The sequence below is a fragment of the Raphanus sativus genome, unplaced genomic scaffold (genome assembly GCF_000801105.2).
Source record: "Raphanus sativus cultivar WK10039 unplaced genomic scaffold, ASM80110v3 Scaffold0018, whole genome shotgun sequence".
Taxonomy (NCBI): domain Eukaryota; kingdom Viridiplantae; phylum Streptophyta; class Magnoliopsida; order Brassicales; family Brassicaceae; genus Raphanus; species Raphanus sativus.
Genome location: NW_026615344.1, coordinates 61,665 through 77,843, shown reverse-complemented (window position 1 = coordinate 77,843; position 16,179 = coordinate 61,665). Strand labels below are relative to the sequence as shown.

Below are 16,179 nucleotides of genomic sequence, written 5' to 3'. Positions count from 1 at the left end.
CACCAGCTAACTAAAGCCTAACTACTTTCCCCTAGTGGAAGGTTGGCACTTATGTTTCCATGTATACATTGACAGTTACTAAGAACCGTGGCACATAGGTTACATTTAACAAATGTATGTTTCATATGATTCCCAATAACGGTAAAGTGTAAAGTATAATAGAATGAATATATTATTGTGTTGTCATTAATATGAGAATAAATGATGCATATATATATGGCTAACATTAACATAATGTTAACAATAGATAATGCTAACTTTCTTAACACTTAATGTAAATATGTTAAGAATATCTTGAGATTAACTTGATCTTCAAGTCTTTCTTTTTAGTCTTGAGGGTCTTCATGGGTTTCACGGGCTTCACAGACTTGGTCCGTAAGATACATATCTTCCGGCCCAACATATCTCTAATATTCCCCCGCACGACAAACGTGGGATGCAATATGCAAATCTGCAATCACAAAGCAGACTACGTATGTCGTGGACACTATATCGAGGAAAACAAATCAGTAGGTTCCTCCGGGAATAAACTTCAACTTGGATAAGGAGGATGAAAACTTCAGCTCTTCTTTGGTCTTGACAATGGGAATACATCCCGTGGGCGCAACTGCAGCTCCTAAAAACAATTGTCCATGACTTGGACAGTCCATACACCGGACTAAAAAAAAATTGACCTAAGAATTTGAGCGTTCAACTAGAACTCCCCCGTAATGGTTAAACTATAACCAACAATATTCCAAACTATGGAAAAACAAACATTCTAAGAAATTCTAAACTATAGAAAATCTTAGAAAAAAAATAACCATGTGAAACCCCTTCCTTTAAAGAATCTTCGAATGATCTTAGACATCAACCCATGATATTTTGACTTTAACTAAAGACACATGAACTCAAAACCATATTAATAAACCTATTGAATTTGAAAACGTAACACCTAAAATAATTATAAAAATTCGTACCACTAACTTAGATAAAAAAACGAAAACTCAAACATATGTGGTAACGTCATCTTCATCGTCGGTATCACCATCATCTTCTTTAGCATCGCCAACACCAACGATGATGAGCATCATCAAATCTTAAAACTTGCGGAAGTTTTAGTTTTGATCCCTAAAAATCGACTGCTCTGATACCATGTAAAGTATAATAGAATGAATATATTATTGTGTTGTCATTAATATGAGAATAAATGATGCATATATATATGGCTAACATTAACATAATGTTAACAATAGATAATGCTAACTTTCTTAAACACTTAATGTAAATATGTTAAGAATATCTTGAGATTAACTTGATCTTCAAGTCTTTCCTTTTAGTCTTGAGGGTCTTCATGGGTTTCACGGGCTTCACAGACTTGGTCCGTAAGATACATATCTTCCGGCCCAACATATCTCTAATATAAAGTTTGGTACATCAGCACAAAATTGTTTACATCCTAGCGTGGCGAAGGCGGAGGTGCCATAACGATAGCCCAATCTAAGAAGTTGATATTGTATGTAACGCGAAGTATTTGAATTATAAAATAATTTAGCTCAAAATTAACAGGTGTTCGAAACAATCCCAACACACTAAACATGGTTAGTCGGTTGCATTTCGGTTCACCGGACAATATCCATGGTTATTCAAAAAAAAAATTAACAGATATAGAAACATTACTGAAGATGGGAAATATAGAAATTATAAACCCCTTTTTGTTTTCCTAACATAGAAATATATACTTTATCATGAAATTGATATAGTAGGGGAATGATCGACCACAAGTTACGAATATGCATTTTTATGAGTGAAATCAGAAATGAAAAGAGTCGTAATCATTCTCTGGTTTTGAATCCGATTATTAATTATATAGAGCATAGTTTATGGTTATATGATTAAAAAAATCAAATTAATAGTTTTCTTTTTGTGAAAATTGAGAGTGTGAACGAACAAGATGATGTATACCACTACAATCGTGCCTCGTATATTATATAACAGATAGACGCCGATAATGCACGCCATATTATTTGCACTTCCTAGACTTTAGCATATACTGGAATACTAGGTGGTTTGCCCGCACATGCGGGCATAATTTTATAATAATAAATTATTATTTATGTTATCAAAAATTTAATTAAACATCATTTTAAAAATAGAAGATAATAAATTTAAATTTGAAATAATACTAATTATTTTTGTCTAATAAAAGATAATTCTTACATATATTAAATTGTTATCTAAAGATAATATTTTACGTTTTATTATTTATAGTTATTTAAAGATAATATTTTATTTAATAATAGTTATAGTTATGTTATGTATTATTCTTACATATATTTTACATAACAAATTATCACATCATAATGAACATTGATGTGAATCATATACTTTTATTATGGTGTTGGAATTTTAAAAACACTCACATATTTGAAATATTGTAGAAAATAAACTTATACAAATGTTTTTGATTGAATAATATCTAATTTTAAATTGTTTTATATTTTAATTTTTAACTTTTATAATTCAAAAAATATTATTTTCAGATAACAACACAATATATATAAGAATTATCATTTTTGACAATATTAATTTATAATCTAATATAACATATAAATATAATATTATTAATTTAAAGTTTTAATATTAAAAATATTATTTTTAGATAACAACTTAATATATGTAAGAATTATCTTTTATTTTTGAAAATATTAATTTATAATCTAATATAACATATAAATCTATACTATTAACTTAAAATTCGTTTTTTAACTTTAATTTTTTAAAAAATATTACTTTCAGATAACAACACAATATATATAAGAATTATATTTATAATTTTGACAATATTAATTTATAATCTAATATAACATATAAATATATTATTATTAACCTCAAATTAACTTAAATTTCGTTTTTTGAATTTAAAATTTTTAAAATATTACTTTCAGATAACAACACAATATATATAAGAATTATCTTTATAATTTTGACAATATTAATTTATAATCTAATATAACATATATATAATATTATTGACATAAATTTCGTTTTTAATTATATAATAAATTATATATAAAATTATTAAGGGTAGCATCGTATTTAGCAAGCCTAACTTTTAATGTGGGAGCTCCGTTGCGAAATGTTTTCGATTGAATAATATCTAATTTTAAATTGTTTTATATTTTAATTTTTAACTTTTATAATTCAAAAAATATTATTTTCAGATAACAACACAATATATATATATAAGAATTATCATTTTTGACAATATTAATTTATAATCTAATATAACATATAAATATAATATTATTAATTTAAAGTTTTAATATTAAAAATATTATTTTTAGATAACAACTTAATATATGTAAGAATTATCTTTTATTTTTGAAAATATTAATTTATAATCTAATATAACATATAAATCTATACTATTAACTTAAAATTCGTTTTTAACTTTAATTTTTTAAAAAATATTACTTTCAGATAACAACACAATATATATATAAGAATTATATTTATAATTTTGACAATATTAATTTATAATCTAATATAACATATAAATATATTATTATTAACCTCAAATTAACTTAAATTTCGTTTTTTGAATTTAAAATTTTTAAAATATTACTTTCCGATAACAACACAATATATATAAGAATTATCTTTATAATTTTGACAATATTAATTTATAATCTAATATAACATATATATAATATTATTGACATAAATTTCGTTTTTAATTATATAATAAATTATATATAAAATCATTAAGGGTATCATCGTATTTAGCCAGCCTAACTTTTAATGTGGGAGCTCCGTTTCGAAAATTTACTTCGCAAATGAATTTAAAATTTTTAAAATATTACTTTCCGATAACAACACAATATATATAAGAATTATCTTTTTGCACTTCCTAGACTTTAGCATATACTGGAGTATTAGTATATATTATACTGTATATACAAACACAATCCTAACTAACTAGTAACTACTATATATCAGTGTCATCGATAGAATAATATAGATACGGAATTTACTTGGATTTTACTTTATAAACTACTATGAGTCATTTGAATATTTGATGCTGTATATATACATTTTTGTAGCTATAGAGTGTAAGCTCCCTAGAAAGAAACCAACAGCACTATATAAAGCTGGGGGAATTTGTTGTGTGGAGGTCGACCTTTCAGCGTTAAGATAGGCCAATCAAAAAGTTTCTTAATATATTTATGATGTTATTTAATAACATTAGTATACTATAGTACAATATTTTTCTTTTTCCGACTGAGTGTATGCAATATTATATTACCATCACACTCTTAACACTATCCGTCATAATCTTTTCACGTGAATAATCACACATACGCTGATGAAGATGTTACCCATTATCCTTCGTATTGCTTGTTGGCTGTTGCTATAAGTTTATCCTTGTCTTGTGATTAGACTAAACGGTGTCAAAGTGATAGGTACGAGTGGAAGAAAATTATTCGCCATATGAGTCTAGAAAATAAAACGAGTGTATAGATGTTTTAACTTTTAAGTGACAAGTATATTCAGCTTTCTGTGGGCTGCACGTATTACTCAGGGTCTTTGGTCCAAATCTACACCGACTATCACAAAATATATCTGTTTATATTATAGTTCGCATGTTAGTAACTTATTATACAATTTCTTTTTCAAAAACTTATTATACAATTAGATATTATTAATTAGTTTCCATAATTTGCAATATCGTCCGAAAAGATCTTTATGGAGGCAAACCACCATGGACCGCTTAAGATGATATGAACACAAAGCACGTGACTGAAAGCCACAAAATGGATAACGCAGACCTATCTTTCATATTTTTCCTGTGAACTAACTCGTGTAAATCAATCATCATCGTGATATTCCCGAAAGAGATAAAATGTAGCAATCAGCCACGCGTAAAACTCTGGACGCATTAGAGATTTGAGGGCCGAGAACGACACAACCACGTGACCGTCAACGTAACCCACGAGCCCAGTCTCGTAGGGCACTAACTGATTAAGAAGAAGAAGAAGATATCTTCTCTCTGTAAAACTCTCTCCTCATCTCTTTAATGACATGAAAACGATGCTTCTTGACCTGATAAGGTCAAGAGAAACAATTAGAGAAGAAGTGAAAGGCCGCCAAAACCAATCCGCCGCCATATTCGGACTACAAACTTCTGACTATGGCAAGTTTCCGTTAGACACTATTCATCTTGTTAAATTCATTGATGATGGGAAGCACAACTTAGATGATGGATTAATCACTTGGGTTGGAACAAGGGTGCAAGCTTGATGGAGATTCCATCATGGGTGATACAAATTTCATTCATTCTTTCTAATCTTCCATCCGAACTTTCATCACTGATCAGTGTAGTCTTTACAATAAATTTTTTTTTTGTCAATTTTGGTCATTTTTGGACCGAAATCCTCGGACTGAAGTAAGGAGGAATCGAACCCCTAACGTCAGGACCCGATGGCAGAACTCAGTTATCACTTGGCTACGAACAGCCCGACAGTCTTTACAATAGTTTAGAATGTGATGTTTCAAAAGAAAAGAAAAAAGTAACACTTGATTGACATAAGCTTCTGATTAAATAAATTTTGTTCATTAAAAAGCTTCTGATCACGGATCAATGCACAGATTATTGTCTGCTAATCAAACATCGTAACACAGAACAAGCTGAACCATCGAAGTAAACGTAATATGAAAACATGCGGTATGTAATAGATCACGATAAACGCCTTGCCGTTTCTCTGTTTCACTCTATAAACTTGCGATCCGCTCTATAACTTGATTGAACATCTTGTCGTGTTTATATGTTTCGCTAATGGTTCAATAGGACGTCATCGCAAAACATGCTGTTTTTTTTTGCGTGTTATTTTCACGGCCCAGATTATAATAAGCTATAAAAGGCTTTAGTGATCTAAGGCCCATTAGTATTTCCTTAGCCCAGGAGCAATAACAAACTCGCGGGAAAGAAGAGACGATGATATATACTTGTCTCTATTGTTTAAGCAAGAATAATGGACTGTAGGTAGAAGAAACCAAATAAGATTACATAATCTCTAGGCATGGTTTGTGATTCCACATTGGGAGGGAGAAACAAGTCTTCAGACAGATATCAAAGTAGCTTCATTCAAAAAAAAAAAAGATATCAAAGTAGCAAAGCCAAGTGACAAATTCATAATGTGAGAGAAACTTTAGCCATTACATGTTCTGTTGTTGTTGCTCTTCTCTGGTTGTTTTGATCTCTCTATAACCTGGCCAAAGGGCGTGGAGTATCCCATTAGGTGGTAATGTGGTTACGGGTGATTTCCTTGAGAGACCGGCACCCACTTAACGCCATGGTCAGCTCGAACTCATCACGCAGCATTTGAAGCACCTTTCTAACTCCAGCCTCTCCTTCAGCAGCGAGTGAGAATACCACTGGTCTTCCAATCTGGGAGATATTCAGATGTGTTATTAGATACTGTCAATGGTTTCAAGCAGCTTATCTTGGTATATAGAAAAAAATGTGATGCTTACAAATATCCCTGAGGCTCCAAATGCAAGTGCCTTGAAGACATCAGCGCCATGTCGAACACCACCATCCAAGAAGACAGGAATCTGTTCTCTTGAAGAGTCCATTGGTCCTCTGCTCCTGAGGCATAGTAGTCGTATACCATCTTAGGCAGCTTCTCCTTTGCAATCGATTCATACTCGGTAACGTTTGTGATCTCCATTTTTCGATCAAGGTTGTGACCGGCAAAGAAACCTTATATAATTTTATATATATCTCAATGTTTTATATTTGGTTAAAATCTAATACTTTTTGTGATGTGGATTAATTTGCTTGTGAATGAATTGAATACTTTTTGTATAGTAGAAAAATTATTGGCAATAGAAATTGATATGGATGAGATTTAAAAGGTGAAGAATGGATAAGGAGATCAGATAGATTATGTGTTGTCTAATTCACAAGCAACTTTATGTGTTCCTAATAATTAGTATGCCAATAACTGTTTTCTTTTTCTTCTTTGAAAAAAAATCTCAATGAGGTTCTAAGAAAATAATAAACAGGAGATAAGATTATATATACTTTTGAGAATTTCATTGAAATAATACCCTTAGAATGTTCTAAAAATTCAAATAGCATTACATAGAATCTCCAAGTAGCATTGCTACAAGGAAGAAGAATGGACTGAGGGTATAGAAGTAGCCAAATAGCATTACATAGAGTCTCCGGTCATTGTTTTTGTGTGTTTCAATTACAGCAAAAAAAAAAAACAAATCCTTGAGAGATAAATAGTAGCGTAGATGCCAAGTCACCACCAATCAGAATCTCATTAGGTTTACCTCTGTGTTGTTGCTCTTCTCTGTTTCTTTGTTTTGGCCTCTATAACCTAGGCAAATGGCGTGGAGTTTCCCACTCTGTGATAATGTGGTTACGTGTGATCTCGCTGAGAGACCTGCACCCACTTAACGCCATGGTTAGCTCGAACTCATCACGTAGCATTTGAAGCACTTTTCTAACTCCAGTTTCTCCTTCAGCAGCAAGTGAGAATACCACTGGTCTTCCAATCTGAGATTTGAGAGGGCATAAAGATTAATGTGTTGTTAATTAGTACTTTCAATGGTTTCAAAGAGCTCAGCCGATAAATGGATGCTTACAAATATCCCTGAGGCTCCAAGTGCAAGTGCCTTGAAGACATCAGTGCCACGTCGAACACCACCATCTAAGAAGACAGGAACTCGTCCTTGTGTCGCTTTAACAACCTGAACGCATAAGAATATTATAACATTAATACTTCCTGACAACAACAAAAATTGATGTTTGTTGTTGAGAATGATCTCTACCTCTTCAAGTGCTGAGATAGTGGCTGGGACATAGTCAAGCTGGCGAGCTCCATGGTTTGACACAATGATCCCTGCTGCTCCAGCTTGAATCGCTATCCTTGCTGCAAGAGGGTAATAGTAGTTGACCTCATCAAGTATTCTCATGAAACTAAAGTGATGAAAAATATTTTGTTTGTCAGATTTGTAACTCACCATCCTCTCCTGTAAGAACACCCTTGACAAGAATTGGCATGCTGGTGATTGTCTGGAGCCACTGCACATCCTGTTTGTGTTACATGAAAGTTAGTGAAGTCTGGATCAAGTTTTTGTTTCATATGCTATCTTATGATATGTTTTATTCTCAGTACCTTCCAGCTCAAGGTACGGTCAATTTGACCAGCAACATATGAAGCCAAGCCAGAGTCATTTGCCTGCAGGTAACCCAACATAGCAAGTTCAAGAACAGGAAACAGTAATGGATCGTTGCCTCTATGGATATGATCTGATTAATGCTTACCTCATCCATCTTTCCAAGGTCAAGACCTTCAAAGTTCTTCAATGTCAAGTTTGGAGGCAAAGTGAACCTACAGGAGGAGATCAACACACAATGTTATTCTATATGTTCGCATGTTCGAGTCCAATCAAACTCTTATCAAATTGAAATGGATGTGGTCTTACCTGTTCTTGATATCAGACTCTCTGCGACCTAGCCTTGGGGTGTCTACAGTGAGAGCAATGGCTTTGAATCCAGCTTTCTCGGCTCTTCTCACAAGCTGTTCAACCACTTTCCTGTTCTTGTATACCTACACATAACAATCATAACACGTGAACCATCAAACATGACCAGTTTTTTCTTTTCAGGTTAATTGTACAACAAGTTGTTTAGAAAAACTTACATAGAGCTGGAAGAATCTGATCCCTGGACCTGTGGAAGCAACTTCTTCAACGCTGGAAGTAGCCCATGAAGAGAGGGTCTAAAACATCATGGAAGAGAATAAATTCAAGACATGGCTATGTATAAATGATGGCTAATGAAGCTAGAAACACCGGAAACTTATAACATACCATGATGGTTCCAGCAGCAGATGCAGCTCTAGCCGTAGCATATTCCCCTGCATTAGTTTCCGTTAGAACAATCCTTAAAAAACTTTCTCTCTAGCAATACTAAAGCAAGTTTTCACTCTCTATTGAGTCTTTTTTTTACCTTCCGGGTGAGCCATCTTTTGCATGGCAGTAGGAGCAACCATGATTGGCATGGAGATCTTGAATCCCAAGACGGTTGTTGTCATATCAATCTTGCTCACATCAATCAGAATCCTAGGACGAAAGCTGTTGTTACAACGTAACCAAAGCTAAGTTAATATATCAAATCAAAAAATCTCTAGTGAAACCATGAGTTATATTATTACATATAAACTCACAGGATCCTTGCGAAAGCGTTCCTGTTCTCTTTAAGAGTCCACTGGTCTTCTGCACCAGAGGCATAGTAGTCGTATACCATCTTAGGCAGCTTCTCCTTTGCGATGGCTTCATACTCGGTTACGTTTGTGATCTCCATCTGTCAAAGAGTAATCTCACTTACCTTTTGATGGGAATGAAGCTTTCGAGAGAGATGAAGGGTGATTGTAACGAGAGCTTATATTATATATCCGAACTTTTTTATAGTCAGTTAAATACTTGTCCTGTTTTAATTTGTTGAAGAGTGTAAAGATTGTTGGCAAGTTGGGAAAATAATACAGTATGGATGAGAAGCTGGAGGTGAGGAATGTACTAGGAGATACGGACAAAGATCAGATGGGTCTGTGTCTGATCCACAAGCAACTTGTGTGTTTCTTAACTTTTCTTTCGTATTATCGTTCACAATCTCGAGGGATGGATAATAATTTCAGAAGCCAATGGTTTTTCTTTCTTTTTTGAAACGACCACAAGTAGATGATTAGTCTAGGCGTTTGGATCCAGGTCCCTTTTGTTAGGATTTCAGATTATCAATATCATACCAATAAATTTAGGTTACTTTTAATTTTGTCCTAGATAAAAAATTTAGTCACTATCCAAATTATTAAAAATCCAAAAAAACATCTAAAATATTTTAAGAGTATTAATCAATTATTTGAAAATTTCCATAAAAACTATTCTAATTACATAAAGGTCTCTTTAATATATTCTAAAATATCTAAATCAAACAAGAATCAAATCTAAAAAAAATTACCAACATCTCCAAAAAAAATTAAAATATCCAAATTACCTCAAAATAGATTAAAAATTGTTTTTCTTAACTTCGGATTTCTCAAAAACTGTTATGCATTTAGATTTAGATAGAGATTTTTTCCATTCAAAACAATAATTATAAATTTATTTTGGAGCTGTATTTGGGTTCGAATTTAGAGTCCAATTATAGAACTAGTAGATTATGAATTAATAATGTACTAGATTTTGATCCGCGCTTTTAAAGCGCGGGTTTATTTTCTTTTATCTTTTTTTAAATTGACAAATATTTAATAAATGTCATATTTTCATATATTTGTTTTTTTATAAAAAACTTAAGCTTTTTATCTTTCTTTATCGTGTTTCATTTTAAATGAGTATAGGCCTGATCATAATATCCGGACCCGAAGAACCAATCCAAAACCGACCCAAAAATCAGGGTCCCGAACCAGATCAGATCCGGGGTAAATATCCAAATGAATTCTAAATTGATATATCCGAAGAACCGATCTGAACCCGATCCGAACCGAGAACCAAATGAGTACCCGAAGATACCCGAAATGTGAATATATATCTAAAAATATATGTTATAATTATTTTAATATTTTAAATTAATATCATAAGTTAACTATAGTAGTCATTTTTAGTGCTTTTGAGTATTTTTGGATAAAATATGATAGTTTGGATAAAAGTTTACCCAAAAAAACTGTATAGAATGGATATTTTTGTTACTTTTGGTTACTTTTGAGTAATTTGGATACAAAAATTTGAACCGAATCGGATACTTTGGTTACTCTGAGTATAAATAACCGAATCCGTTTTAGATATTTTGGTTATTTGGTTATTTTTCAGGTTCTTATGCATGAGAACCGAATCCACCCGGACCCGGAAAGATCTGACTCGAACCCGATCCGAAAAAAAATAAAAAGTGAATCTGATTTGTTAATCGGCCCAAATGGCCCAAAAGAGATGATGTGGGCAATGGGCTGGATTTAAAAAAGTGATCCAATATAGATGTGTTATTAAAATTACTTGATTATCCTGTGAAATATGCAATGTTATTAAAGAAAGGGGTATTTTTAGTAAAAAATTCAATAGGATGCTGCTTTAATAGTATAGACAAACTAAAAAAACAAGTAAACAGTGCGAGGAGAAACATTAATGGGCCTCATAAAACAGAAAATAGGTTTCACTAGAAGCTTATGAACCCAAAACTATTGGGCTTTTGTATGACTAACAGCCTACAATATACGGTCCAGCAATGACGATGATCAAAGTGGGACTGATTTTCAGGAAATTTTCAGGAAATCTTCGTCTCTCAATTTTTTTTTTGCTCAACCCGATTCACGCCCAGAATTACAATTTTTACGGCACCTTTCCTTTTCCGGAAAGCTACGTGGAATTTGCATTTTAAAAATAAAATATAAATAAGTAAATACGGGTTTGTTGTTGGGCGGGTGGGTCTCTTCCCTCGTCAGTTAACCACCAACCAACGAAGAAATCGATCTCTTCTTCCTCCCACCCAAACTCTTCCCCCATCGAAATCAACAGATTCCGAGCCCGCGAGAGGATCCCAAACCGCGTGAATCAGCGAGAACAGAAGCCGTAAAAAGGCTCGGTTCTTCTGGCGGTTTGGCGTCGAGTGATGCGATCGCATCTGTTGGCTTCGCCGCGGCGGCGAGTCAGCGACGATGATGAGCGGTTGCTTCTGCGTTATCCTCCGTCATAGGAGAACCGATTTTGATGGGAATTAAACTGCAGATGAGCTGGATGCCGAGTCTACTCACTCAGAAACGTAGTAGGAAGGGTCCTCCCTTAGGGTTGAGGAACCTCGGCAACACGTGCTACCTCAACAGCGTCCTTCAGTGCCTCACCTACACTCCTCCTCTCGCTAATTATTGCCTTACTCACTCTCACTCCTCTCTCTGTAAGTCTCTCTAACTGACTTAGCCGATTTGATTTCGTGTGTCAGTTATATCGGATGATCTGTTATATCGACTAAGTTGCGTATTGTGTGTTCTCTATTTTGGAATTTGATAGGCGACTCGTATGTGAACGGGGAGAGGAAACGGGACTGTGCTTTTTGCCTAGTTGAGAAACGAGTAGCGAGGTCTCTTAGCATAGATCAAGCAACCGATGCGCCAAACAGGATTTTAAACTGCCTCAAAGTTTTTGCCGAGCATTTTAAATTGGGGCGTCAAGAGGACGCTCACGAGTTCTTGCGTTATGTGCTTGATGCGTGCCACAACACGTCTCTCCGTCTGAAGAAGCTGCGTACTAAAGGTGGTGATGGTGCCGAGTCTAGTAGTAGTAGTAACGGCGATACGATTGTGAAGGAGATTTTTGGTGGTGCGCTGCAGAGTCAGGTTAAGTGTTTGCCGTGCGGTGCGGAGAGTAGTAAGGTGGATGAGATTATGGATATTAGTCTTGGGATTTTGCGTAGTAGCTCGGTGGAGGAATCGATGCAGAAGTTCTTTCAGCCTGAGGTTTTAGATGGTAACAATAAGTATAGATGCGAAAGGTGAGTGGTATGATTCTCTCGTATTAGTCTGTCTTTGTTGTCAGATTCTTCTTTTTTCTAATATAACTTTTTTTAAAATTTGTTTAGCTGTAAGAAACTTGTGACCGCGAGGAAGCAGATGTCAGTACTCCAAGCCCCTAATATCCTTGTTGTCCAATTGAAAGTAAGTCTCGTGTTTTTGTTTACAAAAGTTTAAGTGTTGTTTTAAGTAGAACGTGTATTAAATGTCTGTATTGGTAAATCTGTTTTATCAGAGGTTTGAGGGAATTTTTGGTGGGAAAATTGATAAAGCCATTACATTTAGTGAGATTCTAGTTCTCTCGAGCTTCATGAGTAAAGCAAGCAAGGTAACACTATTCTAACACTTCCAGTTATATTTCAAGTTTCTTGTCTGTTTCTTTTTCATGAACTCAGTATGATTCTTTGAAAGCATGATAGTACTTTAGATTCTGAAATGTTTTTTTTAGTTCCACTGTAATTAACGGTGTACTCTGTCAACAATTTAGGATCCTCAACCAGAATACAAACTATTTGGTATCATTGTACATTCTGGATTTTCTCCTGAATCAGGGCACTATTATGCATACGTTAAGGTTCGTTTCTTTATTTTTCAACTTTCTAGCAACATTAACTCTCCAACTGCTTGCTGAATTCTTTAACTATCATGTGTAGGATTCTTTGGGCCGATGGTATTGCTGTAACGATTCATTCGTCTCACTCTCCACCTTGCAAAAGGTCTTGTCAGAGAAAGCTTATATTCTGTTTTTCAGCCGTTCCAACCAGAGAACAGCATCTGCTAAAACTCTGGTAATACCCAACGGGACTACATCTCGTGATGATAATGGTTGCGAGACATCATCAAAGCCCCAGAAGTTTATTGGGCCCCTTAATAATGTCAACATGAATCCACGAGCCAAGCAGTCCAACTTCCAGAAAGATAATAACATGCCTTCTTCAAAGCCCCATAAGTTTATTCGCCCCAATGCTAGCATGAAACCATCAGCAGAGCAGTCTCTCCACAAGGGTAACCATGTTCTTCCCCAAGTAGAAAAGGCTCCTTTGAAGCCGCATGCAAATATCAGTACTTCTGTCAACCTTGGTGCCAAAAGAGTCACTCCTACTGTCAATGGCTACCAAGGCCAGGACATTGCTCTAGATGCGAACAAAGAAAATATTGGATCTGTTTCGGCAACGAGGGTTTACACGTGTCCTGAGAAAAGGTTCGGTATTGAAAATGGTGGCAACGGAGTTAAAGAAAACGGCAGTTCACAAGGTAGTAGTAGTAGTAATGATAATGAAGTGACACTGCATCCCCATGAGCCTAACGGCTCCAGCAATGGGGGTGATCATCACAAAGATAACTTGCTTCATTCATGCGAGAGTAATGATGGTTCGCAAAATGGAACTGATCACCAGGAAATTAAGGATGGTGCTAGCACAACACAACCCGAAGTCGTGGGCTCTTCGACAAACCAAGACCCCTGCATTTTACTTAGGAAAGACGAATCGTCTCGGGATGAACTTGAAGCAATTAAAGAGAGGTAACTTCGGCTTGTACCTGTGCTACATAACTTCCTCTTGTATCTGATGACATAGCTAACGTTAGAATGTGTTTGCATATTTTCCTCAGCCTGAAGAAAGACGCGTCCTCATTTTTACTGTCATGTGGATGGTATGATCAAGTAGAGATCTCCATGCGTGCCAAGAAGAGATTGTGTACAGAGCAATCAGGAGAAGATGGTAACGACTTAAAGTAAGTGAAACCCGAGTTTGCTTCTTTCGCACGTGTTATACTTGCACATATAGGAGACTGACTTCTTGTAGCGTTGTACTTTCTTATAACTCATTCCGTGACTTAACGGTTGGACCCTGTGCAGGAGGAGGTTGATCGGAGATGTAAAATCAAATTCCCTTCAGATTCCAGATGAATTGAAAGCACATCTTGTAAACCGGCTCCGGAAAATTGGCAAGAAGAAATACTCGTGAACCATTCATGGTTTGTTTAACCCGTTAAAAGTCTCTACTTGGTCCCCTCTACACTCTCCTCAGTCTACATCTTCATCACATCTCTCATTTTGCTTGAAGCATCCCGTTGGTTGTGTGTAATACAAACAGGAGAGAGGGTATGGAGAGTTTTTTTTTTCCCGTGATGGTGAAAAGTGAATTATTTTTCCTTGTTACATTTTTTGGAAGAGAGTAACAAGTAGTTAACGGGGGAAAAAATCTCATAATGTATATATAATATATTGAACCTTCTCTGAACTTTTCCCCCCATTATGGATGAACATTTCACACAAATCTTAGTCCGGTGTTGACTAGTATAGAGCATTCTTGGCTTTAGTTTTGATCTGTTATCTATTCTTTAAAGACTAACGTGGGTTATAATAACAAAATAAATGGATCGTTTGTTGCTAGTACGTAAAAAATCGATCAAAAAAGAAGCCGCAGGCAAATGAAAAATTTAACAAACAGCTCTGATGAGAGATTACAAATAGATTTTCTTTAAACAAGTTGATGGATGATTGAGCCAAGAAACGTATGATTTCTTCGGTCTTAATCTTATTGAAAAGTTTAAAAAGATGTAATGGTCTAAGAAGAAGAGAGCGTGTTGGTCTTGGCATAGTGACCAAGAGACCAGGAGGAGAAGCCTGGACATGACGAAGAGAGTCTCTCTGCGGTGGCTCTGACTAACTCTTCAAAGTCGAAATCTTCCTCGGAGATTGTGGTCAACATGTTCTTGAATGGCTCTCTCGTCGCAGCTATCAACTTAGCCGGAGTCACCTCGGTGATGAACCTGGAGGTCTTAACTGGCTCCATTGGTAATTGAGGTGTTCTGAATCGGGAGGAGGTGTCGGGAGAAGAAAGCTTCTTGTTTGGGCATGGGAAGGAAAATAGGATAGAGAAATGAGATCCAAAAGATATTGTGAAAGATTTTGGTGATAGTTGAAGCGAATATATAGAGAGTATGAATGTGTATTCTTGTGAAAAGGTACTTGCAATCTACAAAAGGACAATAATCATATGTGTATGTGGAAGAGTACTTACAATCCTCTTCGTGATTAGACAAAATGTGACCTAACAAATATGATTTTGATCTTAACTTAAGATTATAACTGTAATAATTAAACACACTGGTACGTACGGTAGGTATGAAGTTGCTTTCAGAGGAATGGTGTGGGGGCTCTTCATTCATATTCCAAAGCTAAATTAAACTGTTGACAACCATGTCGCCCATTTAGCTTTGTGTTTCTATTCTTAAATCAATTATTGTTCAATGATTTCAGTTTTAAGTTGTTTTTCTGTTTATCTCAGAGATCGTTTTCATCTTATATCAGCCAAGATTACATATTACAGCATTTTTCTCAAGAAAAATACACTTAGATAGCTCTAAAAAGTTTTTTTTTCACAAATATAGTTTCTAAGAATCAAAATGACAAAAATATTTTATTAAATATGTGAATATACATTTATACTATATATAATATATGTTTCAAAAAGCTTAATCAGTTGTTACTAATGTAACTGTAAATAGAAATATTAAAAGCTAAAAAAGTTATAAAAAAACATTTTTCGAATTTCAAAAAGAAAATTTGAAAAAAAAATCAAAAAAGGAAAATTTATAAAATAGCTCAAATTTTAAAACATAT

The 16,179-nt window shown here is 34.4% G+C and overlaps 4 protein-coding genes across 4 annotated transcripts; 1 reads left to right on the top strand and 3 right to left on the bottom strand.

Annotated features, from left to right (window-relative positions):
* Window positions 1-6,026: 6,026 nt before the first annotated feature.
* Window positions 6,027-6,876, bottom strand: LOC108856779 (glycolate oxidase 1). The gene is made up of 2 exons (XM_018630660.2): window positions 6,517-6,876; window positions 6,027-6,430 (listed from the first exon to the last, which is right to left on the bottom strand). The coding sequence occupies exons 1-2, from the start codon at window positions 6,616-6,618 to the stop codon at window positions 6,278-6,280; spliced, it is 255 nt and encodes an 84-aa protein (XP_018486162.1). The 5' UTR covers window positions 6,619-6,876; the 3' UTR covers window positions 6,027-6,277.
* Window positions 6,877-7,059: 183 nt separating this feature from the next.
* On the bottom strand, window positions 7,060-9,456 carry LOC130500717 (glycolate oxidase 2). Its single transcript, XM_056995672.1, has 11 exons — window positions 9,228-9,456; window positions 9,011-9,135; window positions 8,872-8,918; window positions 8,703-8,780; window positions 8,485-8,609; window positions 8,324-8,390; window positions 8,175-8,237; window positions 8,020-8,089; window positions 7,828-7,928; window positions 7,642-7,746; window positions 7,060-7,552 (listed from the first exon to the last, which is right to left on the bottom strand). The coding sequence occupies exons 1-11, from the start codon at window positions 9,362-9,364 to the stop codon at window positions 7,367-7,369; spliced, it is 1,104 nt and encodes a 367-aa protein (XP_056851652.1). The 5' UTR covers window positions 9,365-9,456; the 3' UTR covers window positions 7,060-7,366.
* Window positions 9,457-11,456: 2,000 nt separating this feature from the next.
* On the top strand, window positions 11,457-14,807 carry LOC108856525 (ubiquitin carboxyl-terminal hydrolase 25). Its single transcript, XM_018630353.2, has 8 exons — window positions 11,457-11,938; window positions 12,052-12,532; window positions 12,620-12,695; window positions 12,787-12,879; window positions 13,039-13,125; window positions 13,205-14,073; window positions 14,163-14,285; window positions 14,410-14,807. The coding sequence occupies exons 1-8, from the start codon at window positions 11,755-11,757 to the stop codon at window positions 14,516-14,518; spliced, it is 2,022 nt and encodes a 673-aa protein (XP_018485855.1). The 5' UTR covers window positions 11,457-11,754; the 3' UTR covers window positions 14,519-14,807.
* Window positions 14,808-14,985: 178 nt separating this feature from the next.
* On the bottom strand, window positions 14,986-15,563 carry LOC108856526 (uncharacterized). The gene has a single exon (XM_018630354.2). It carries the CDS (start codon window positions 15,347-15,349, stop codon window positions 15,122-15,124), a length of 228 nt encoding a protein of 75 aa, XP_018485856.1. The 5' UTR covers window positions 15,350-15,563; the 3' UTR covers window positions 14,986-15,121.
* Between the last annotated feature and the right edge of the window lie 616 nt (window positions 15,564-16,179).

Bases quoted from the DNA above. Each gene is read 5' to 3' on its own strand.
- LOC108856779 (XM_018630660.2), bottom strand. From the start codon at position 6,618: ATGGACTCTTCAAGAGAACAGATTCCTGTCTTCTTGGATGGTGGTGTT. The intron at 6,431-6,516 runs GTAAGCATCACA...AATATCTCCCAG, and splicing joins TTGGAGCCTCAGGGATATTT to ATTGGAAGACCAGTGGTATT.
- LOC130500717 (XM_056995672.1), bottom strand. From the start codon at position 9,364: ATGGAGATCACAAACGTAACCGAGTATGAAGCCATCGCAAAGGAGAAG. The intron at 8,610-8,702 runs GTAAGTTTTTCT...TGTTATGTGTAG, and splicing joins TCAGATTCTTCCAGCTCTAT to GTATACAAGAACAGGAAAGT. The intron at 7,929-8,019 runs GTGAGTTACAAA...ACCCTCTTGCAG, and splicing joins TGTTCTTACAGGAGAGGATG to CAAGGATAGCGATTCAAGCT.
- LOC108856525 (XM_018630353.2), top strand. From the start codon at position 11,755: ATGGGAATTAAACTGCAGATGAGCTGGATGCCGAGTCTACTCACTCAG. The intron at 12,533-12,619 runs GTGAGTGGTATG...AAATTTGTTTAG, and splicing joins AATAAGTATAGATGCGAAAG to CTGTAAGAAACTTGTGACCG. The intron at 12,880-13,038 runs GTAACACTATTC...TCAACAATTTAG, and splicing joins TCATGAGTAAAGCAAGCAAG to GATCCTCAACCAGAATACAA.
- LOC108856526 (XM_018630354.2), bottom strand. From the start codon at position 15,349: ATGGAGCCAGTTAAGACCTCCAGGTTCATCACCGAGGTGACTCCGGCT.